The sequence below is a fragment of the Crocodylus porosus genome, unplaced genomic scaffold (genome assembly GCF_001723895.1).
Source record: "Crocodylus porosus isolate Cpor-Errol unplaced genomic scaffold, CroPor_comp1, whole genome shotgun sequence".
NCBI lineage: Eukaryota > Metazoa > Chordata > Crocodylia > Crocodylidae > Crocodylus > Crocodylus porosus.
The window spans coordinates 81532513-81557437 of NW_017728886.1; the positions used below are offsets into that span (position 1 = coordinate 81532513).

At 42.4% G+C, this 24925-nt stretch overlaps 1 protein-coding gene across 24 annotated transcripts in view; it reads right to left on the bottom strand.

Moving 5' to 3' along the window:
• The window catches only part of CLASP2 (cytoplasmic linker associated protein 2), a 220451-nt gene that overhangs the window by 123665 nt on the left and 71861 nt on the right, over window positions 1-24925 (bottom strand). For 19 of the 24 annotated variants that reach the window (XM_019537881.1, XM_019537785.1, XM_019537770.1 and 16 more), the window contains one exon: window positions 9026-9172. In XM_019537881.1, coding sequence (XP_019393426.1) covers window positions 9026-9172 — 147 coding nt within the window. Of the gene's footprint in view, window positions 1-9025; window positions 9173-9677; window positions 9861-24925 lie in introns of those variants that run through there. The other 5 variants (XM_019537924.1, XM_019537898.1, XM_019537939.1 and 2 more) reach the window with 3 other exon arrangements.

Here is a 24925-nt window from a genome sequence, read left to right on the forward strand (position 1 = left end):
GTGGACAACATGGAGAGGGTCCAGAGGAGGGCCACTCGCATGATCAGGGGGCAGCAGGGCAGGACCTACGAGGAGAGGCTACAGGACCTGAACCTGTTCAGCCTCCACAAGAGAAGGCTGAGGGGAGATCTTGTGGCCTGTTACAAACTAGTCAGAGGGGACCAGCAGGCACTGGGGAAGTCCCTGTTCCCCCGTGCACTACCAGGAGTGACCACAAATAACGGTCACAAGCTGGCAGAGCTCTAAATCAGATTTAGACTAGATATCAGGAGGCACTACTTCCCTGTCAGGGCGGCTAGGATCTGGAACCAACATCCAAGAGAAGTCGTGCTGGCTCCTACCCTGGGGGTCTTTAAGAGGAGGCTAGATGTACATCTTGCTGGGGTCATTTGACCCCAGTACTCTTTCCTGCCATGGTAGGGGGTCAGACTCAATGATCTGCTCAGATTCCTTCTGAACCTAGAAACTATTTTCAATTACCTGGTTTCTACCTGAAGATTATTCTATTTTTAAGGAACATAATCTTTATGTAAATTCCCTTTTTATTTTTGAGTTCAATAAGTAAAAGCAAATTTTTGAGCATGGCTGCAGCATAGAAATACTGACCTCTGGAACATCATGTTTACAAAGCAACTACCCTCACTAAGGACTAATGCATCTGAAATGGTTAGAACAGGGGTTGGCAACGCCTGGCATGCAAGCTGAGCGTGGGATGCGAGGCCATTTTGCTTGGCATGCCGCAGCCAGCTACAGGAAGCTGCTGCCAGTGATGGAGCCTGGGCTGCTCCCAGCAGGGCTTTCAGCGTCCCAGCTGGGAGCAGCCCGGGATCCCAGCTGGCAGCAGCTCCCTAGAGCCAGGGCCGCCTGCAACCGGGAGGCTCCAAACAGCTTTGCCATGCTCCGGCATCACCTCCACACCAACATGTGCAGGCATGCCTTGGAGCAGGTGGTGAGGACGGGGCCTGAGGCAGCAGAGCCCCAGTCTCTCCCCCGCTCCCGGCACACAGGTGATAAGCCTGGCACAGCTGTTTGTAACCATCCTGCTGCTTGCTGCAGCTGCTCAGAGCCTGGGCTGGCTACAAATAGCTGTGTTGGGCACATCACCTCTGTGCCGGGAACACGGAAGAGACTGAGGCTGTGTTGCCTCAGGCCCTGCCCCCACCACCTGCTCTAAGGTGTGCCTGCACATGTCAGTGTGGAGCTGATTCCAGAGCCCGGCACAGCTGTTGGGAGCCTCCCAGTTGCAGCCGGGCCCGTCTCTGGGGAGCTGCTGCCAGCTGGGATCCTAGGCTGCTCCCAGCAGGCAGCTAGGAAGCTGCAAGCCCTGCTGGGAGCAGCCTGGGCTCCAGCAGCTACCCAGAGCCGGAGCAGCTGTTGACAGCCACAGAGCCCAGGCTTTGGAGTAGGGGCTTTGGGTAGGGGTGAAGAGGCAGCAGGGCTGGGGGCCAGGGGCTTTGGGTGGAGGGCAAGGGGCACAAGCCATCTACCCCTTGCCCTCATTTTGTTTTTCTGCCATGCCAGCACGCTGGCACCTTCCAAGGTAGGCATTATGGTGTTTTTCAGCACTCTGGCCAAAAAAACGTTGCCTACCCCTGGAATAGAAGGTTGAGACTGGAGAGGAAAATAGGACATTAAAAGAGTTATTCAAAAAAGTTAGCTTTCTGACCCTAAGATTTCTAGTACGCCATAATGAGATCTAACCCAACTTGGGGGTTCCAGTGCACATTCTGCCTGCCTGACACCTGACATCAACAAAGGAATGGAACATTTCTCAGACAGTTTCTTTTCTGCCTGGAGTACTGCCCACAATTTTGAGACACACAGGCCATTACCTTCCCCCCTCCAGTTCTGGAGGCAGTTCAACTTCATAACAGTGCCATGCTGGCAACACCTAAGGATTTATTTCAAAGCTGCATATGAAGTTTCAGAAGATTAGTAGAAATGTCAATGCCAAACAGTGAACAATGTACAACAGGCTAACTGGCTCATAAAACACAAATTAATTTTTTTCCTTGATTAAGGAAGCCAACAAGGAAAGACAGAAGTTGGAGAGAGAACGCTAGCAGAAAGGACACTAGTGGGCAAGAAATCACCTGTTCAGCTGGTCAGGTCTTTCCCATTATACTGAGATGTACTTGAAGTAGTAAATATATGTACAGAGGAAGGAGGAAACAAACTGAAAAAGGGTTTCTTCCCTGAAATAAAATGCCAAAATGTCAAAGCTAATTCTGTATCATCACCTGTAATACCTTCCTGCTGAAGGAGACCTTTGCAGAGTGCATAAAAACCTAATTTTATTTAGAAAATGGGCCAAAAAGACTTGGCTACAGTCTTATTCACTGTGTAACATGGGGCATACTCAGGGCCAATCTCCGTGTGGCCCCCCCACCTGTTCTTGGGCAAACCACCTGCCTTCTCTCCTGCCATGCCTTGGTCTTAATTGATTAATTAATAGATGCAATTAGGCAGGAGGCTGCCCATTTTCTGCCCCGCTGCTAGGGGGTGCTGGCTGCGGCTTCATTCCTCCCATACACTGTAGCCCAAGCCTCGCTGATGGCATCATGATGTTCTCATACATGCCAGTCCCTCACAATGGAGCCCAGAATCCTGTAGAACCCCACCTGGGTTCCTCCCTTCAGGCGGACACTGCTGCCATCAAACCGGGCCATATATAGCCCTGCCATCGGTTCCCCTTCAGGTGCGATCCCCTCACTGGGTCCTTTGGCTCACACCTCCAGGCCAGTCGGGACACCAGGCCCCTAGCTCTTGGGCGTCCCTCTCAGTGGGTCTCCTTGCCCTTCTGACCCTCCTGGTTCCTGGCCCCCGCCTGGGCCAGTCAGGGGAAGCTCTGGCAGGTCTTGATGTATGACCCATACTCTTATCCCTGGGTCCCTCTCTCTGGGTCCTCCTTCACGGACGTGGGGAGCTGGGATTACCTCACACCATGACTGGGGCCTCAGGGGACTCTCACTCCCCCGCTTGGCAGCAGGTCATGGTGCTACTACTGGTGTTATATTCGACCCAAACTCTGCCTCCCCGTGCTGGAGGACTTACTGGGGTCAGGACTCAGATCTCTCTCTCTGGCTGAGCCCCCTCTCCCTTCACAGGGCTCCACACACTGTCCCCCTCACACTAGGGGCTCCACGCTGCTCATAATGCTCCCTCTACTCAGGGTCTTGGGGTTTCCCTCCACAGGTGGGCTCAGGTGGCCAAAGCCATGCCTGGCCCCAGCTCTCCTCCTCAGGGTCTCGAACCCTGCAGGGCTCAGGCAGCCTTGGCCACACCTGGCCCCTAATTCTCCTCCTCAGGGCTTGCACCCCCACAACTACCATCAGTGTACGCGACCCACCCAAAGGTGAGGGCTAGCGGTTAAGGCTCCCCGACCCGCCTTTCAACGGGGTGGTAACTAGCCTGGCATTTCTTGGGGGCTCCCACACCACTGGGAGCCCCACCAGGTCACCCACTCCCAGCAGGAGGTAGTTTCCAGGCATACCCAGGACCAGGAGCCTCCTACCATCCCTTACAGCTCCTCCCTTACCTCCAGATGAAACTCAGCAGCCTTCAGGCCAGGCGATGTTGTTGCCTGCTCCCAGGAAACAACGTGCTTTGTTTATATAGGCAGCCCTGAGCCTAAAATGGCTGCCCTCATTAGGCACCTGGAGGCTGCCAGCTCCAGGGCCTTAAAGTGGCAGGCACACAGTGCCCTGCCACACACTGAAAGCACAAGGTCTTTCAACCTAAGAAGTTGCTACTAACCTTTTGGTATGTCTAGCTTCCATAAGCAGTGTTCTCCTAATAACTTGTAATGACTTGTAATGAAAAAATACATCTAGCAAGAGAATTTCCATGCCTAAAGATCTGATGAAGTAAGACTTCTGCTTATAAAAGTTTATACTGGAGTGGGCAAAATATAGCCCACAGGCTGGATCTGGGCCATGAGGCCATTCTATCCAGCCTAAAAAATTTCTAAAAATCAGAAAATTAATATTAAGCTGTCCTTGGTTCCTGTCAAAAATGACAGGATCCAAAGGCAGTAGGACCCAGCGGGCTCCTGCAACAGCAGGGTCTGCCTGACCCAGCCCTCCTAGCCAGAAGCCCCAGCAGGGGCTTCAGGCCTGGGACCATGAAACTGCACTGCGCCAGAAACTCAGGTAAGGTAGGGGGAGGACGGGGTAAGACCCCAGGGAGGGAAAGAGCCTGGGGAAAAGCAGTCCCTCCCCCACCCCATGGCTTGCGCTCCCTACTGCAGCCACTCATAGCCACCTGGGGCTGTTCTGAGCAGGCACAGGCAGCCCCACACGAGCTGTGAGCAGCTGCAGTGCTGGCCACGGGGCAGATGAGGGGCCGCTTTTCCCCACACTCAGCACCAGCTCGTTACCTGCCGGTGAGCATGCAGTCAGGGCTGCACACAGACCCAACCTGTACCGCGGAGCTGGGCAGCACAGAGTAAGCAGGAGCGTGGGGCCCACACCGGTGTTCCAGGGCCAGCACTGGTGGGGCCCAGAGCAGAGCGACAGGAGTACAGGGTCCCAGTTGGCAGGGGCTCTATGGTGCTGGACCAGCTCCCTTGTCTCCCTGCTGGCGCAGCCCAGTCTGGCTCCACAGCCTGCACCCTGCTCTTGTCCCCACTGGTGCTGGCCCTGAGACACTGGTCCCAAGATATTGGTTCCAAGACGGTGGGGCAACTGTCAAGGGGCGGGGCTACCCATGCAGCCCTTGACAACTTGCCAAAACTGGGTAAGCATCCCTCCACCCAAAATAATTGCCTGCCCTTGGCTTATGTTATACATCTTTGAAGTAATTAGCCTAAAAACGGGTACAATTTTACCCTGCCTTCTGTCAAAGTTCTTGGAACACTGGAAGAAAGACGATGAACAGGGAGCTTTGATTCTGTACACTGGAGGTGCATCTTCAAGAATTCTACAAGCATCTACAGCATAGCTTTTGAACATGATGGTTCAGGCTTGGAAAGAGCAGCAAGACAGTTTCCCAGAAAATTTAGAACAAAGAGTTCACTTTTGGAAAGAAAAATCCAGAATCCTTAGTACCAGATTATTATGAAATATGATGCAGTTTTTCCATGGACAGAACCACCAACACTGAGACACATTTATCAGATGCTATGTGACTGTGAAACAAATTTTAACGGATAGACATACTTGTGCGAGCAATGGCAGTGGTTCAAAAGCATGGGTCAGTCAGGGTATTCAGCCTCTAAGAAATGGTAGTCTGACCACACATCTATAGTCTACTCTGCTTGCAACTTGAGTATTTGGGCCCTGAGCCTCCAAAGACAGCATGTGAAGATGCTACTCATAACTGATCAAGTGGACTTTGGTGCTAGGCCCAGATATGTGCTTCCCCAAAGCAGCACACTGAGTGCTTTGCATTCTTACAAACAGGTAAGCTGTATTGCTGGGAGGCTATATTTCTGGGAAGTCAAGCTGAGGTTTTGTTGATCTGCTTACCATTCTGAGTTACTGGCTGAATGTCTGCTGAGCCACTGGGCAGCTCCCATTTAAGTACACTGCTATCGTCAAAGACAGAACTACTGAAAAGAGGCAGAAAAGATCATTGGTATTCCCTTGCAGTCAAAGATGACTGTCTGTCATGACGGTCTTATCTGTGGGTCTAAAGATGGCTAATGAGGCCTATCTGGGATTAAAAGGCACTGCTGCAGCTCAGACACAGGTTTCCATGTGGGGTGGGTGGCTCCAGGTTCTTGGAGATAAAAAACTTAATGCTTAAAATGGAGGACTGATCTCCGAGTTCTCCTGAATAGTTGAGATAGGCCATGACAGTATTGTTTTCTGATCCAGTCTGACCAGTGCTGCTCCTGAGGAGCACCTCCATTTTAAGGGATTTACCACTTAGAGCTCTAAGACAGACTTAAGCTCTGGTCCTCTTCTACAAAGTTTTAAAGTTCCATGCACTGCGCTATATAGTTTCTGACAACTACTAAATGGATGATAATCCCATCCACGAAAGAGCATGAGACTGCAAGGGTCCTCCTGGATCACTTGACTACAGGCCCCTGCTATCAAAGGAAACAAAGAGAAAGGGGGATTATAATTTTAATTGAAAAGCAAAGGTAAAAAGAGCAGATCAAGAGCAAAACTAGCTGATACTACCCAGGCATAAGATCTGGCAATGAGTTGGATAAGGTGGTGGCCAAAATAGCCATGCTGGCCACCTGAGCATGGTGGCCATGCTGAATGGCCTCTAGAACTGCAGAGAAGAAGTGAACAAGCTTTTATGTGAGAGATACTGGACTATGAAATCGAAGAAACTAGGACTGCAGTTGAGAATCTAAGATTCAGTTCCTTTCCAGCTATCAAGACATTAGTTAACCTATCTTCACATCAAACCTCCTACTGATAAATTCTTCTTTGTCTAAAGGCTTTTCTTCTTTTGCATAATCAAGATGACAAAAAATCCTTAACCTGATTATCACCAAAAACATTTTAAAAAGCCAACCAAAAATTCAAGTACTTTAAACTAACGGTAAGCAATAAATGGAATAAGAGTCTTTTAAGCATTTGCACAAATCATATACTTCTCTCGGTGGAAAAAATACAGCCTCAAGGCTGTCCAACTGGTGGCCCCCAGGCTGCATCCAGCCCACAAGAGGTTAATATGAAGTCTGTCACTTCCCTCTTTGGTCCTGCTCTTGCAACAGCTGGGGTCCCTGGGGCAAAGCAACACAGTAGGATGGGGCCTAACAAGACTGCCTGCATGGCAGTATCAGTGGGGGAGAAGTCACGTGGCACAGGGGAGGATTCATGTTACAGCAGCAGAATGGAGGCTAGGGCAACTCACATAGCAATGACCTGGGTGGGAGAGAGTTGGTATAGGGAAGGGGACTTGTACTGCCCAAGTGGAGACATGGTGGCAAGGCTTGTCATGCCTGAATGGCAAGGGAGGTACATGTGGTAGGGGGACCCAGTAAGTCTATTAACTGTGTGGCCCCTGTGGCACGTAACCTATATGGTAACCAGCCAGGGCCTGCAACTGATGCAGCACATGGTCCCCAGCTGTGAAGTTGGATAGCTCTGACCTATACCATGAGATTCTTTTTTTTTTTTAAATTGGAACATCGATTAGAGACATCCTGGTTGGATAAATCTTCAGAGAGCTCTCACAATCATGTCTTTTTATGATTTCCACAGCTAAAAAGGGAAGATGTAAAAAAGGTACATACAATTATTAAAACAAACAAAGAATAAACAAAGTAATTGTTCTGATTTTTAACACGCCTTAATCTTGTGGACTAGCACAAGTATTCCATACAGCCCTTCATTTCCACAGCTTGTTTTTAAGGTGTGGCATCCATAGCGCAAACTAAAGTTTACTATTTGTAGCTACATTTCTTCTTCTATAATAAACTGCAGTGAAATTTCTTCTGTAAATCTGAAGCAGTTTAAGAGAGTGACTAAGTGTTTATTCCAACTTATCTTGGCTCCTTTCCCTCTACAGATACAATATATTTATTATACACTTGGCAGAAAAATCTAAAATATGACTGACGTATCAGTAAATCCAGACACACAAACCACGAGTTGCACTTAACAAAACACTAATCAAAGCAGCCTGGCACTTTGGTTACATTTTAAGAATGTGGAATCCTGGAAATTCAATTTTAGTGCCATATCTATTTAAAATCTGAAAGAAGATGGCCTATAACTCTCAATGTACAGTTATATTTGCTTTTAAAAAGCTACAAAAAAGCAAATTTTTCATTAGAACTTGCAAAATATTAAGTATTAACTATACGTATAAGCGTTCCTATGAAATCCTTTTGCCAGTACACTTTTGGTTCACTAACACAAGCATAAGCTGTACTAACTGTGACTACCAGTACTTACATCATCTTCTGGGAATCTCTTCTGTGAATTAGGAAGTTTGAATATATTAAAAAGGAATAAATCATGAATATTTGTTACATCCTACTGGTTTATTAATGCACCTCACAGCTTGGTTGGTGAGGAAATGCAATACTACATAAATTTTTGCTAATTCAAACGGCATTCTGGCTGTGCAGGTCCATTAACAGGAACTGCTACATGATCAGTCTAGAATTGGAAAAGAAGCCTAATATAAACAGACTCAAGGAAAAAGCATATACTAAAATGATGAACTCTTCATAAAAGTGTTCACAGAGGACAAGTGGCATATTTAAAGAACAGAATATTTCACCTAGACCTAATGAAGTCATCATCTCTTTCAAAGCAGAAAAATAAATCAATATTTCCCAAAAATTATATCAGTTGCTGAGCATGTACATAAAGATCTATATGATCTAAACCCTATCATCTCTCTTGCAGTAAATACTTAATTTTCCTTTTATTGTTAGGTAAAATGATTAATGGAAGTAATAATGTTGTTTCTGGTTGAATCTCTGGTTCATAACTGGAATTAACTCTATGCAATAAGTATGTGTAATATCAATGTGACCATTCAAAAAAGAAGTTTATCTATCCAAATTCAACAAATGATAAACAGACAGTGCTATGCTACTCCAAAATCCAGGCAAGTTTCATAGAAAAATCTTCTAGTTACATTTTGCAAATGTTATTTAAAAGATTTTTGTGAGGAACAAGGTTGATGAATGTCAAATGCTTCAACCATGGAAAAAAAAGACCTTTTGTGCAACTTCATTTTTACAGATCTATTATAAAATATTAACAGAATGTTTTGTTTGCACCAATTGGTTAATCCATGAGTTCTCTCACACAGCCACACATATTCAGAGCTTTTATCAATAATTCTCAGCTTCAGTGTTCATTTTATGACATCTATTTTAACAGAAAAAATGTAGTCACTTGTAGTATGTGCATAATGTACATACATGTATACATGTCTTTGTACATGAATGTCTACATAAAACAAGGTCCTTTCCAGTTTCCTATTCTGCAATAACACTGCAGTCATGAATTAAATACTGCCTTCTAAAGTTCTTTTATATGTGCTTGCTATGTCAGGATTGATACAAAAGCATACCAGAATTTAAATAAGTATTTATTACCTCCAACCTTTGGCCCACCAGCTGAGCCTGGTTTTCTTGCACTGTTTGTAGGATTTCCAGGCTTCTTAGGTGCAGGAACCTTGAAGGCTGAAGCAGCTGACGATGGCCTATTTCCATCCACTGACTCTTCATCATCAAAGCTTTTATCTAGAAACAATACAATGGGAAAAGATGTACTTATTACAAGATATTTGGGGGAGGGGCATTTTTTTTGTAATTGTTCTATTACACTTGTCAAAGAAATTTACTACAAGATAAAATAAAAACTAATGGTAATTATTTGGTCCTTTGTCTAGGGCCTTGTAGTAGTATGACAATTAAAAAAAATGTTAGATATAAAATCTTGCGTTAAGTGTTAGCTTCAGCTTTGCAATTCATCATAGTAAAACTGAACATTCAAAAAAAAATGTTTCATGTTCAATGCAACAAAAAGGAAAATATCTATACATGTTAAATATTTCTTCCTCTTCTCTAGATCATTTTTTTCCACAAATGAAGCCCTTGATACAATTTTCAGTCATTCCAGGCAATCAAAGAAAAATGCTTCTCCCTTTTCTTCTACTCATGCATGCATTTTCTGCTACATATCCTCCCACAATGTGTCTACCAACACTCCCTGCCTCATTCCTTCCACCCAGATTTTGCAACTTACAATCACAGATCCGCTTGCAGATCAGCCGCCTCATTCCTGTGATAGCTCTCAATTCCCCTCACATCAGGATGCTCCCAATACCTCACATGGCCACATACAGGAGATTCTCAATACTAATTAAAAATTCTATCAAAACCTGACTGAAAACACCACAGATCCACCACTGAGATTTGTGCCGGCATCTTTCTCTTCCCTGCACTAGGTGCTGAAACAGCCAATCAGCTTCAAGGTGACATCATCTTCTGATAGCCACTGCCAGATGAAAAGGTGGAAATTCTTCACGCATATAAATTCATTCCCACACTCAATATCTGCATCCACAATTTCAATCCTTCATTTAAAATTTCACTGGAAAATAGGGCTTTCGGCTCCCTTTTTCTCTCATTTTATTTAGTCATGTAAAAATAAATCAAACAGGAAAAGAACCGCCCTTATCGCCAAGCTATTAATTAAAATAGCCTCAAAAAATGGATATCCTGCACTTGGTTTTTAAATTGATAGGATTCCAAAAACAGAATGTGACTATTTAGCAAATCATCAGTATAAAAAGGTGAATCTCTTTAGTAGCCTAAGTATTAGACAACCAATCTACGGTTCATACAATAAACAAGATGGGTGAGGCTGACAACTGCATTACAGTGATATAGATCAATTTAGCACATTTTCCTTCACTGGAACCTGCCCTTTTAAAAAATATAAAACACAACACTATCCCAGGAATTCTAGCTACTTGCATGACCCTGGACTTATGAATAAATTACTCTCAATGAAATACTGCCTATTTTTGACAAGATAACCTCTTAAAGGGAAACGGCAACTATTGTGTTAAAGCAAACACATTTTCCCAAATTGCAGATAGAGGAACATCAGCTGCTTAAAAAAGAAAAGAAAACATTTTGGTTCACTTCAATTTCCTAATGGAAGACTTGAGAAATATTTTTGTTTAATCAACACTGCATAACATGATTAGAAAGCTGTTTGCTTTACAGTAAAACCTGAACTGAAAAAAAATCATATCTGAAATTTCTCTTCAATATGCTTATTTCCTTGAAACCACCATTTTAAAGGGAATGTTACCAAGAATATTTGTATGTGTGGATCCATAAACTCTAAGAACGCAGAGGGAAGGCACTGAAAAAACACACACTATTACATGAGTTTCCATGGAGACAGTAGTCTGTCCTCACACTGGAGCTGTGAGAATACATTTCAGTTCTCACCAAGTTAACTCTTAATGTCTTATAGATGTAATCAGATAGCTGCATTTTTTTAAATGGTGAAATCCATTAATTTAAACACAAGATTAAGTTTAATAAGCTTATTTTTGCATAAAACATATCAGTAGCAGTGGTTAACACCCAGAACTCTGCCTCACTGAAACGTTACAGGTTATTTTAACATAATATGAGGAGAAGCTGCAGATGAAGATGGTTTTTCATCTTTTTTTTAAAATGAAAAGGATTAGATTAAAAACCTAAGATATCTTCAACTACTGCATAAGAAATAGCTGGACTATTAAAACATATCTAATTTAGTTTTCACTATTAGCACACACTTTCCACTTTTTTCAGCTTTGACAAACAGACTAGACTTCGCACTGTTATCCAGTAGCACATTACTACAGCTTTTGAGTTGCAAGTATTATATAAGAAGCCTATTCTTATTGAAAATAAAACAGTTTCTATTTCTAGTACAATTATAAGGTAATAATAAGATTTCTTTCAGAACGTTAAACAGAGTTCTTATTTTTTTTAAAATGGGATTGGGAATGCCAATGATTCCCAAAACGATTGGGAAATTAAATCGTTCAGATGAACTTTTAAGCACCAATTAAACTAGTCAGTCTTAAAAGGGGGTTAAGCAGGTATGCACAGTCTGCTGTGTTAAAAGGAGTCACCATAGTGCAGTTATTTTGTTAGCTAGTTGATTATTAAGTCTATAGCCACGCACAGAGCTGCAGCCTTCATAAATTTCACAGACATTGTTAGGGCTGGAAGGGACTTCGGAAGATGATCGAGTCCAGCCCCCCATCCGAAGGCAGGAAGTCAGCCGGGGGTCATAGGATCCCAGCAAGATAAACATCCAATTTTCATGATTTTTTTTTAATTACTTCAATTAATTTGGATCTTCTCTCTCTCAGAATTAGAATATTAATCATTCCTATTGTTTAAAAAAAGATGTAGCACAATATATTTAAACATCCCTGGACAGCATAAACACTACATTTTGGCTGTGTGTTTTGGGGGAAAAAGTGTTTTGGGTTTTTTTGTTCGTTTGTTCTTGGTTTAAAGTCAAGAAAGCATTTCATATTAGAAATCCAGGCTGCAAAAGTTTCATATAAATAGACATTCTACACTCAGTGATATGCATCCTCTCGTTTCTTTCAGCATTATTGATTTTATTCCAAAACTACATTAAACTGAAGGCATTTCAAAAGAATGGTCAGCTTTCCACTAAAAGTCAATCCAAATCAGTGTACAGCCAGCCAAATATATAAATGTAACAGTTTAAATTTTGAAATCTTAAATGTAATGCCCATTTGTTGTAAGAATCGACACTTTCTTCCCTCCTTTTTGTGCTTTCTTGTTTTTACTTCCCCAGGCTTAACAACAGAGCTTCAATTGATCTTCAGGGACATTCCAATTCCAGAAGGATGCACAATAGCATCTTCATGCATCTGAAGCATCAAACCTAGGCTTACAAAACTAAAATAAACTATAATTTGACCAATATTTTTACTTCCAGTACCATGCAAAATCCACTTCTTTTCATATCAATATCAATGTGCATTTATATGAATATCTCAGTATGGATACAAATGTACCTCTACATATCGGAGTGCAGAACTCCAAATTTAGGCATAATTAGTATTCTGTAAAAAAAGGTGTAGTTCCAGTATGACCAACTGAATTGAGCCTGTTTACTACTCCAGAATTTAGTAATCTCCAATTCTGTATATAGCTGATGCTCTGCATTTGGTCAGGTTGAGCTTAATGATGGCAGAATCATGTTTATGTATGCTGTTTATAAATTAGTTTTTTTTATTTCCCACTTTTAAATTTACTCCAAAACATTTCTTTACACAGAAAACCTTTCAATGGTAGGGGAAAAGCTGGAAGTTATTTCTTTTAAATTAAATTGTTTGAAATTTACCTAAAAAAATACAATCTTTTCAGTCCTAGATGAACCAGCAACACAACTTTTATTCTTAGATTAACTGACCACACAAGTTTCACACATCAGATTTCACACACACAAAATTCAATTTGGAAATGTTCTCTCAGTTCCACAGAAAATTACAAATTGCTGGAAAAAACTACATAAAACAGATCCAGTTTTAATTACAGCCTAATCCAAACTTAATGTATTTAAATTATAATTAAATTTTCCTTTTAAAAAAACAAACTGGCTTAAAATGAAATTTGAATTTAATACAGCATAAACTACAGTATACATTTAGTATAATCTATTAAAATAATTTAAATAAAATAAATAGAGTCAATGAGAGTCTACTAAAAACTCTGGAGTTAAAGGCTGATTTCCTTCTATATAAAAACAAGGGGGAAAACATCTAACTTTTGAGGTTAAGCTTAAAAATATGGCACTATTACATGTATTAGGGATGTGACCCTGCAGGGATGCAGGGTCTATACTACTGGATGCAAAGAATCAAAGACATCATAGATATTGGAACTTAATGCCACAAACATAGCATAGATGAGAAGAAACTTAGATAAGCTAAATGAAGCAAACCTGAAACTTATAACATATGGGTGTAGCGCTCAGTTGATGCATTTTAGCCAAAGATTTAAGCATTGCATAGCAGGGAAAATGGAATGCTGACACTGCAAAAAACTTGCATAACAACCAGTTTGCTTTAGCATCAGTGAAGAGAGCTGGAGGATCCAAGCTAATTCTTCCCCAATATAGACGACGGAATTCAATGGTCAACTGCTCTGTGCTATTTACTAAGAACTGGCCTATTCTTATGACCATCTGTGAAGAAAACTATGACAGAGTTGATGGAAGTATCATAGGTAGAGTAGTCAACACTGGACTAAAGAGAAATGCAGTAAATATGGTAAATGCACTAAAATGTATTTTCATAGCTTTGGACAAACTAAAGAAAAATTGCTGAAGTACTGCGTATGCTGTTGAAATCTGAAACGAACTTCAAGAAATGTTACAGCAAGAAATACCCAACAACAAAGTTATAATACAGGCAGTAAAGCAGCAGATTAATCAAGCTCTTACTCCATCTCATTTTCTTGCCAATAGTCTTAACACAAAGAATCAGGGTAGATTCCTAATGGTCAAAGAGGAAAATACTCCTGTGATCTGGGGATCTACTAATGACCCATCAATCGTGTCAACCATAAAAAATGTCAAGGCCGCAGGTGGACCATTCAAGTGGGAAATCTTTGCTAAGGATGTTTTAAAGAGTCACACCGCTGAACTGGCGCAAGTCACTAGCAAGGCCCATGCAACTAAAAAGTTTACTGAAGTCCTAAATCAGCTTTTGCCAGGAGTAGCCTTTTTTGCAAATGCCAAAAGAATATTTCTTCATTTGGACTGATTTCTCCGCTTTGAATGAACCAACTGCAAATTGAAAAAGCAACAATGCTTATTTTTCTCTTCCAGTCTATGAATAAAAAGAGGGGAGAGGATGATGAGCTCTAAAAACTTTAAAGAAAAAGAGGGTAAAAAATTTCTAGTCTAGGTAAAAAAAAAAAAAAAGGGGGCCCGGGGGGGGGGGGGCTCTCTTACACAGGTACTGCAGACTGGGGTGACTCCAGGTCAGGGGAGCCTTTTCCCACCACTTGGGTTCTCCTGGGATTGGGAAGTAAGCAGAAACTACTTCCTGTATCTTCCCCAGGAGTGAGGATCCCAGTCTCAAGAGGGCAGGGAGAGCCTTTCCCCACCACACAAGTTCTCCTGGTGCTTGGGAAGAAGTCAAGCAATGAGGAAGTATCCAGGCCTTTGTTGTCCCAAGAACAACCTCCACCAGGTCAGGGATGGGTTATTTTCTCCTGCAACACCATTTTCATTCCAGGAGAAACCGATTCTCCTGGTAGAAAAATAGAGTGTTTATACACATGCTCCAGAGCAGCCTTGCTGCTCACGAACAGGCACCCATAAGGTCTGTATGTGGCCTCAGACACTCACCTCCTTATTCAGCAGGGATCTGAGCATCAAATTCGCACAGGATTCTCTGAAAATACATATTAGCTAGTGACAAAACATGCATACTGAGAAGTAAGCTGTCTTCCAGAGTGGATAATTCTGAAGTCAACAATGATAACTCAAGTTTTGGTTAATTTTCCTCTTCTGAATTTAAGTCCAGGAAGGGACATTGGAGCACTCAGAGGGCTTCTTACTTAGGGTGACCACATGTCCTGGGTAAACTGAGACAGTCCTGGTCCCAGCTGGTTGGCCAAAAGCCTCAGAGCACAGTCCAGTGGGGATGCAGAGGAGCAGGGTGTGCCAGGCAGGCTGCTGGGCACTGATGCCGCTAGGCAGGAACAAGGCAGGTAGACAGGAGCAGAGTGGCACCTGCTTTAGTTTCCCCTTCCTTGATCCTGTCCAGCAGCAGTGGTGCCTGCCCGGCCAGATGCTTCGCACACTATGCCACTCTGCCTCCCCACCAGACTCCACTCTGGGGCTTTCGATCAACTGGTTGGGACAGGACTACAGAAGTCAGAACTGCCCCAGTTTGCCTGGGATGTATAGTCACCCTATTCTAACTGTCCGTGATTATCATACCACATGTGCTATGAGTTGTTTGGCACCTGTGAAGGGTTGTGCAAACCATAGTCTGAGAACACTGACATCCAACCACAGCAAGTTAACAGGGGTAGGGGCTTACACAAAATTGGCCTTAAAAATCAAACCAAACACTTTGGAACAATCCACTAAAAGAGTTATATAACAATTCACTTAAAAAAAAAAGTTACACATACAACCTACACACACATCCACCCACACCATAGTTTTAGCCAGCTGCAAATTTATAAATTAGAAATGATGTTACTACCACATAGTACAGTATTTGTGAGAACAGAGGATGCAAGAAAATGAATATACAACATCTGAATTTTCCCAAAAGATTTTTTCCAAAAAGCAGTTGTGTCAAACTAACATTACTGTTCATGGAATATGACAATTTGGTTATAAAAGACTGAGGGATGCATAAAGGTAAGTCCAGGTACAGCAGAAGATCTGTAACTCAGAACTGAGCAAAAATAAAATCAATATTTTATTACAAAAGGGAATTGACAAAACATGGCAAATGCTCAGCTATTAGTAATCAAAACTATTTTCACTAACTTCAAATTCTTAAAGTTATGACATTTGATATTTAATTATTGTAAGCATCAATCACTGTTAGATGGAAGGAGGATATATGGCATCTTCTGCATAACAGATCCCAGAGGAAGCTTATCAGAAGACAGGTACAACAACAGAGATACAGCAACAAAAATGTTTGTGCATTTGGGGGAAGGGGAGGGGGGCACTGTATTGAACTACTGATCCAAAAGTCCAACAGAGAAATGAAACAAGCTACGGGAATGTCTTGATCTAACATGCCTAAGAATACCGAGTTCTTATGATAGAAGTAAAAAGGCTGAACAAGTAACAGTAGGTCTTTTTAATACATTTAAAGTGGTTTCCATATCATGTTTCCATAAAATGAATGCAACAAAATAAGAATGCAATTAACCAGTAGTTTCAAGTACATCCAGTAGATACTGTATGATTGCCCCCCAAAGTAACGCTACAAAAAGTGCACCTTGCTCTAATAAACAAGCTTTAGTTGAATTCACAAAATTTAAAGAAATAACCTCAATGGCATACACCAGGCAAGCATATCTACATTGGACCCTCTTGGATTTTAAAGTGACAGTGGAACACCTTTTGTCTATACACAATTGCCATTTCAAGTGTTGTACAAGCCAAGATTGTATTGAATTTCTGGGGCAAGTTCTTTAGCTCAATTCCAGTTGAACTGGTGCAGCCTACAGTACATTTCTCAAACATAAAAATTAAGCCACAAGCAGTGCAAATGTACCAGGTTAGCTGTTTCCTCTCATTCCATCCCTCAGTTCAGGGCCCCATTCTCCACACTGAGTACTTTGTCCTCTGTATCAGGCATTCCATGGGGCAATTCTGTTTGTTCTAGCAGGAAATGCCCTGCAGGTACATAATACATAATGGCCCAGCTCTTTTTCTATCATATATGTTCAGCTGCATCCTTGCTCTAAGTTCCTAGTACCCATTATCAAGGTTTTTGATTACTTCATTAAGGGCTTCAGTGCAGGGAGTATTGGGGAAGAGGGGGAGGAGGGGAGAACGACATACATGGAACATGCCAGGCAAAATTAACTGCTGAGAAAGTGATGGGGAAGCACACACCAAATGCAAGGAGATTGTGTCCTGGGGCACAAGGACTGACTAGCAGAAGAGTATAGTGACAAGGAAATCTCCCCACAAGTACTCACTGGTATAATTTTTCTAGGCACACTTAAAGACTGTACATTTCTTCCAAATCTGTGAACCACCACTGTTGTCCCTATTCTACCACAAGACAAGGTAGAACATCACACAAGCCCAACTCCTACTACTTCACAGTCAGACTCCTGACTTCAACTGGGATCCTAACTCCCAGATGGAAAAAAAAAAAAGATGCCACTGAAAACAGAAAGTACCCAAATCATGAGATACTCATCTTAAAAGCAAAAATGGTTAATGCTGCATTTATTCATAAACCACATGCCTCTGAATAAGACATGCTCCTTATTTTAGGAAGGCAGAAGAAGAAAAAGATTTTTCCTTGGGGACGGAGGGGAATGGTAGGGGAAATAGAGTCTTACTTGCCACTAAAGGGGCCTCAGGCTCCGCCATGGAGAGCAGGGGTGGAGTCCTCAGTCTCACTTCCCTTCCCCATGGAGTGACACTGGTATTGCAACAGCTACAGGGTTAACTTTCTCACAACCACAGCCTGATTCCATGCAGTCTAACACTGTAAAAGCCTTAATTTAACAGTGGCTGGGAGACAGTTAAACCAGTAGCTGCTGGGCAACAAGAGGGGAAGTAAAGTTGAGAAGGAGAATCCGGTCAAGCTCCATGCTGCACTAGTTTCCAGCCCCTGCAGAAACCAGTTTTCTCATGTAAGACACTCACGCTAACTTTCCATTGCTAAATTTGGGGGGTGGGAAGGGGTGTGTGTGCGCGTGCGTGCGTGCAGTAAATAAATATGCTAAGTACTACTGGGGTTAAAAAGGCATGAGATATTGGCAGATTGCAAAATGAAGTTCCTTTGCTGTATTCAGCTTTTCAATCAAAGTAATCAGAAAGTCAAAATAAGAATCAGCATGGTAAGTACATCACAGCTGATAACAGGATTGTGGCAAATATTTACTACATGTAATAGCTTACTTTGGATCTTATCTCAAACTTCCTATTTTCCATGCAACCACTCCTCCAACTACACTATCAGGCAGAACATATTTTTCCTGCATTCCATACCAATCAGATACAGCACAGTGAGAGAAACAGATGTCAGTCTTGACCATTTTTACATGAATTTGCAATCTAAATTTGTCAGCATAGCCTGGAATATTCCAAAGAAATACGTGGGGATGAAGACACGTTGTTTGCTAAAGAAACAGTAAGGAGGTAGGAAGGTGTCAAGCTAGGAAGTACTACCATCATGTTATAAAGTCTACTACAGACCACCTAAGGCAGGGGTTTTTAACCTTTTTTGGTCGGTTGTACCCCGGCAGCCAGTCAATAAGCCAGTGGGAAGGGGTTGCGGAGGGGGGAAGGGGGTTGGAAGTGCCAATGGCACACTGAAGCAAAACTGGAAGTGCTGGAGGTGCAAAGTGCTGGCAGACCCATTCCCCACTTTGCACCACTGCTGCATACCCCCTGGGGCCTTCCCAAGTACCTCCAGGGGTACGCATACCCCAGTTGACAATCCCCAACATAAGGGAAAGACACATTAGGAAGCAAGATAAAACTACATCCAAAACAATGTTATACATTTTTTTCATAAAATGTATTTACAGTAAAAGCTGTGTTATCTGGCACTTTACCATCCAAAATGCTCTATTAACTGGCATGCCGATCAACACAGCAAAAGCAAAGCCACCTGCTGATCAACACAACGAAAGCGAAACCGGAAGTCCCACCGTGGCACTTCCAGTTTCGCCGCTGCAAGCTGAGTCCCATTTCTTCCTCGTGGACCACAACCCGGGGCAAAGCAGCCTGTATAGGGCCCCACTCCTTGTCCCCAGCACACTGACACTAGGGAGTGAAAGCCCTTGCACAGCGATGGCATCCTAAATTCACATCTGGATATTTCAGAGCCACCATTCTCTTCTACTTGTGTTCCAGTCTTTTTCAGTAGGTCATGCTGACAGACATAATTTACTAACCAAAAACAGCAATTTCCCTTACATGCTTGCTTAATGCTGTAGTAATGGTTCAAAACAACAAAACAGAACAGAGCACCTGAACAATTCTAGAATTATTTGTTGAACATATTTTGAGCTATTATTTGTCAAAATGGAAGATGAATATAACATAGGAATACTGACAAACAGCTTCTTTGGGCTCTCATCTGACCTACTATCTCAGGGGAAGGTAAATATTTCACCTGGAGGGCTCCTAAATAAGTTTTGGTGAGCTGTCAAGGGCTGCAAGGGTGGCACCACCCCTTGACAAGTGCCCTGCCCCCTGGTCACCATCTTGGAACTGGACATCCTGCTCCCTAACCCCTGGCCTTCATCACCATAAGTCTCTCCCCTTACCTCCAGAAGTACTCCTTTTTGTGTGTAGCAGTGAGCAGGGCTCCCCACAGAGGTATGTGGGTGTGTATGTAGTGGATGTGGAGTTGGGGGGGGTAAGGGGTGCAGTGATTGTGGGATGTGTGACTGTGTGGGGGAGGGTGTGATTTGGTTTGTGAAGGACTTTTGAGGGTATGGTGAGGTGTACATGGGAGCTCCCTGCATGCACTCCCTTAAGGCGAACAGCTCCCACCCACACCAGGCAACAGCCCAGAGCCCATGCACCCTGCAGCACCTCCCCACCACCACCAACAGCACACAGCCCCAGCCTGGCCCACACTGCCTAGTTATGACATATCCTGACACCCCGGGCAAACAATGGGACTGGTGGTGGCTCTGTGGCTGGACTGCCTATCTAGGCAGCCTAGCTGCTTCCAGCTGCTGCCACCCAGTGTGCCCCATGCCTCCTCTGGACTCACCTGTCAGGCTCAGCAGTGGCAGCAGCAGGCACAAACTATTGCTTGGCGTGGGGGAAAAGCAGTGGTGACAGTGCAAAGCAGCTGCAGGGCATCCCAGGCAGCAGTGACACAGGGCAGCCCAGCACTGAGTGGACTCCAGAGGTGCACTATTGTTAAGGTGTACCAAGAACTGCCCAGCAGCGGTGAGGGGGAGGGACTGCTTTTCCCCCATTCCAAGCAACAGTTTCTGCCCCACACTGCTACTGAGCCTGGACAGGCGAGTCCGGAACAGGCGCAGGGCACAATGGGTCGAGGCTGTGTGTATGGGTAGAAAGGCAGTCCTAGAAAGGCAGTACAGCCACAGAGCCACCCCAGCTCCACTGCATGTCCAGGAGGTGGCAGAACGTGCCATGGCCAGGTGGTGCCTGGGCCAGGCAGGACCAAGGGACCTGCTGTGGGCCAGATTCAGCCCAAGGGCCGTATTTTGCCCACCCCTGTACTAGTCCACGTACATTCAACTTTTACCCTTATCTTCCTCATACTGTTTAGACATTTCCAGACCTCAGTTATGTGAAAGAATATTTCTTTCCATAAAACTCAAACATGAATTTTTAGTCTCCACCCGAAGAATTAGAAACTACATAATTTCTACAGACCAAATACAGAAATGGCATCATATTGGAAACGTTTTAAATGCCATCAAAACAATATAAAAGTGATACAATTGTTTTGCTCCAATCTCCATCCCCATGAGTATTATATAGCATGAAGAATGTAGTAACAAAATAATTACTGCATATTTTGTACCCCAAACCATCTATTTTACTATCTTACTAGCAACAGACCTAAATTCATCTCTGCTGTTGCTGTCGCAGAGGATCAACAAGGAGGATCCTTTACACTAGTTTAGGATATCAGAATTCCTTTCTCTGAAGCAGCTTTGCCATAACAGCACATGTTTGATACATTAAGGCAGTTCCTATGGTCCATCCAGTCCTATGCATCTTGTTTCTAAGACAAGATAATAATAGATGTTTCAGAAGGTGCAAAATATCTTGCAATAATCAGATGTGTGATAACTTTCCTTCCCTCAATGCTTCATCCCAATCTCTAGTAGTGATCAAATGGCTTAAGACCCAAAGCAAAGTTGTAACTCTTCATAATGATTTTATTATTATATACTATCACTGTTAATATCCTTTTTATCTATAATCCACCAGTTCTTTTTTAAACTTGTTTAACTTCTTGGTGTACAATCCACATATGTTCGTTAATGTGTTACCTTTTGTTCTCAATCTGCCACCCTTAGTTTTACTTCCAAACGTGTTATGCAGAGGAACTATGTAACGCCAGCATGAAATAAAAACACTAACATGCATTTAGAAGGTCTGCCTACCTTACTTTCAAGCCTTCCAAAGGGATATTCAATAACTACCAATAGCCTGTAGTGTACTTCTACTACTGCAAAGTACAGCTTTATTGGCAAAGAAAGCAAATGGGAGAGGCCGACCACATGGATAACAGAGAAGGTACAAGCAGACAGGAAGAAACAGCATCATAAATATAGCAGAAGGGGCACAATTCAAAGCTAATAATTTTGATATCATGAACCATATTAGAAGTTATTTGATATTTAGAACCTGATTATTTAAATGTGTGTACAATACTTGGATGTTGATTTTAATGTAGTTCAGCAGGACCTCATGGGTACCAACAGTGAGCTTAACCCAACACTGCAAAAGCAAACCGAATAAAGCCATTTCCTAGTGCTAGTACTATATCAACTATCTGGACTAGAAAGACTTGTATCATCATTCATCACATATGTATCAAATCATTTCAAGGAATGAGAAAGTTGCATATTGTTCATTATAGACGTTGGCCATTTGTTTTTCCCTTTTTTTTTTTTGGTATATAACTTACCTTTGCTCCTTTAATTTCTCCATGACTTCGCTTCATTTCACATCAGCATTTTTTCTTTTATGATTTTTAGCATCTGTTCTCTTAAATTTCCCTGAGGTTTCCATTTTCATGTAAACTGTCTACACTAGTATTATTTTTGGCCACATACATACAAGACAGCAAATGTCTACATGCTGCCTTCAGAGAGAAGCAACAGCACAGTCCTTCAGGAGCCCAGGGCACCACTCTCCCTGCCAAAAGAGACAGTGTATCACATGGGCTGAATGCTACTGCTCCAGTCAAACAGAGAGTAGAACATGTCCCCTTCACAGTCCCCACATCGTGCTTCAGGGAGACAAAGGCTGACTGAACAATCTGGATCAACCAATAAGGACTGCTTTATGCACTGCTGCCATATGTTGCCACGCACATTGAAGAAGTCTGCAGAGCATGCCACGATGTGCACAGGGCTGTACAGAGTCAGCACTGCAAGCTCTCTGCTCTTCAAAAGCTCAGCATTCAAATGTTTGTTCAGGGATCTCCAAGTAGGATTTTCTACCAGGAGAACAAACCCAAGAGAATTCTCCCAGATCATTTGAACATGTGAACACAGCCTTTACAGACGCATGTTTTTTTCTGAGACCGGTGCTGCTTCCTCAATAGTGGAAGTATAAGGGTAACTGGGGTTGTCATTGTATTAATATCACATTATCAAGATCAGATCTCTATCACTCACACTGTAAAATGGTTTCCATCCTCTACAATGAAGCTACTTTTACTGAAGTGACTAACTTAACTGTTTTACAGACAATCTAAAGATTCTATTCTACATATTCTCCCACCTCTGTTGTTTCTGGCATATCAGAGCACTACCTTCTCTTGCACTCAGTCACCTCTTGAGGTCTGCAACTCTACAATATTCATGGCCTCCAAATTCACAATCTACCCCACCTCTACCAGAGATGCAAAACGTAACTGCCATTGACACCAATTATAAATATCTTAGTAACAATGTAAGAAAATGCCCCATCTATCCTTCTAGCATCATCCTGCAACTCTGCCACCCTTCCAGCCTATCATGTTTAACAGACAGTATGAATTAAATGAATTAAAATCTGAAGTTTCATTAGGGCACATTGCCCTCAACAAAATTAATTTGTTAAATAGCAAAACGTTTGTTCACCAGAGCGCCCCAAGGGATGACGAGGTCAAACAGTCACAAACTCCTGCAAGACCGTTTCAGGCTGGACATAAGGAAGAATTTGTTTACTGTCTGAGCCCCCAAGGTCTGGAACAGTCTGCCAGCGGAGGTGGTTCAAGCACATACATTGAACACCTTCAAAAGTAAATTGGGTGCTTATCTTGCTGGGATCCTATGACCCCAGCTGACTTCCTGCCCTTTGGGCAGGGGGCTGGACTTGATGATCTCCCGAAGTCCCTTCCAGCCCTAATGTCTACGAAATCTATGAAATCTTGGAAAGCCAATCCTCATCTTTGACACTTTCACTTCAGTAGCTTCCTACAGAGATTTTTATAATTATAATTCTCTTATGTTCCTATTTCTGTCCTCTTGAACGATAATGCTCTTGCTGGGAAATTCTGGAGTACGCTCAAGCAGGCTTCATTAAAAGACCTTCATTTCTCTCTCATATGAGAGAAATCAGACTACCACTCAACCCAAAGGTTTTTTTTTTTTTAAAGTATGCATGCATTGAAGCAAGTATCAATGCTTTAAAATAGCATGCAAATAAAATGAATTTTGTGTAGAAAAAAAACTGAACTGTTGTAAGATGACAGGCCAAGAGCCACAAAATTCCACCATTTACACACCAAGCTTTTGTGTATCCTTGTAATTAATTACTTTTTTTTATTATTATTATTTTAAGTTAGAAATAGCTGTTTTAATGACACACACGTTTTTAAAAACATGCTGAAATATAAGCACCCAGGAAAACTTTCATTTTAAAAGGTTCTATTGAAGGATAAAGGAGGTATTTGTTGTCATTTCCAAACAATTTTTGTTGTTGTAGAAGGCAAGGTTGTGGGGAAGGGAGTAAATGTTATGTAGGAGCATACGAAAAAATCTTATGTTCAATATTTTAACACTACAAGGCTCCTTCAAGTGCCCACACAGTATGTTTGGTAGAATTTAAAACAGATGGGCAAAGTTATAAAGTATCATCACTTCTAAGCAAGTTATTCCAAACTAACCCACCCCAAGTTAAGATTGGCACAATGCATCTTACACCACCTTACCACTATTAAATTAACATAAACAGAATGAATAAAAACCTTTTTATAAATTGGAACATTCTATAAAAGTAACTGCAAGTTATCCGTGTTCTTTAGATTATGAGACAGCTTTGCCTTCAAAAAGAAACTACATACTCGGGTACAAGGATACAAGCAGCAACTATGGATCCATCTGTGCCAGGAGCAAGAAGCAAGTGGAGACACCAGAATGGCAGCTTCTCTCCCAGCCGGTTAAATCTCTAGATTTTGGCTGATCAGCCAAGGGAGGGCAAGTGACACTGAAGAGTCTACTTAGCCCCAGCATTAGACTGCAACTGAAAAAGTCTTTTTTTCCTTCATTCTGTCATCCCAAAACAAGGTGTGTATTTTAATTGGGAGTGTGCACTATATGAGAAAACAACAGTCAGTTTATATTTTTAAATAGTAAATTTAATATGGAAACGATTTAAAAATACACATCTAAGAACTTTGTTATCACTCGGCAGAGCAAAACCGTATTATCAGTTTTTCTATTTTAAAATGTTATTCCATTTGCTAAAATAAACTGTTAGATGGGAGAGGCATGGACCACTTTATTTACTATAGGGTGTTTACAAAGATACACAGAAAGGACTACTGAAATCTCAAAATCCACTAATTAACAGTTCAGATCCCTCATTATGTCAAATGTCTCCTTCCTTGCATCAACACAGTACTTATGTAGGAGGAGAAAAACTGCAAGAGCATTATCGTTCAAGAGGACAGAAATAGGAACATAAGAGAATTATAATTATAAAAATCTCTGTAGGAAGCTACTGAAGTGAAAGTGTCAAAGATGAGGATTGGCTTTCCAAGATTTCATAGACAT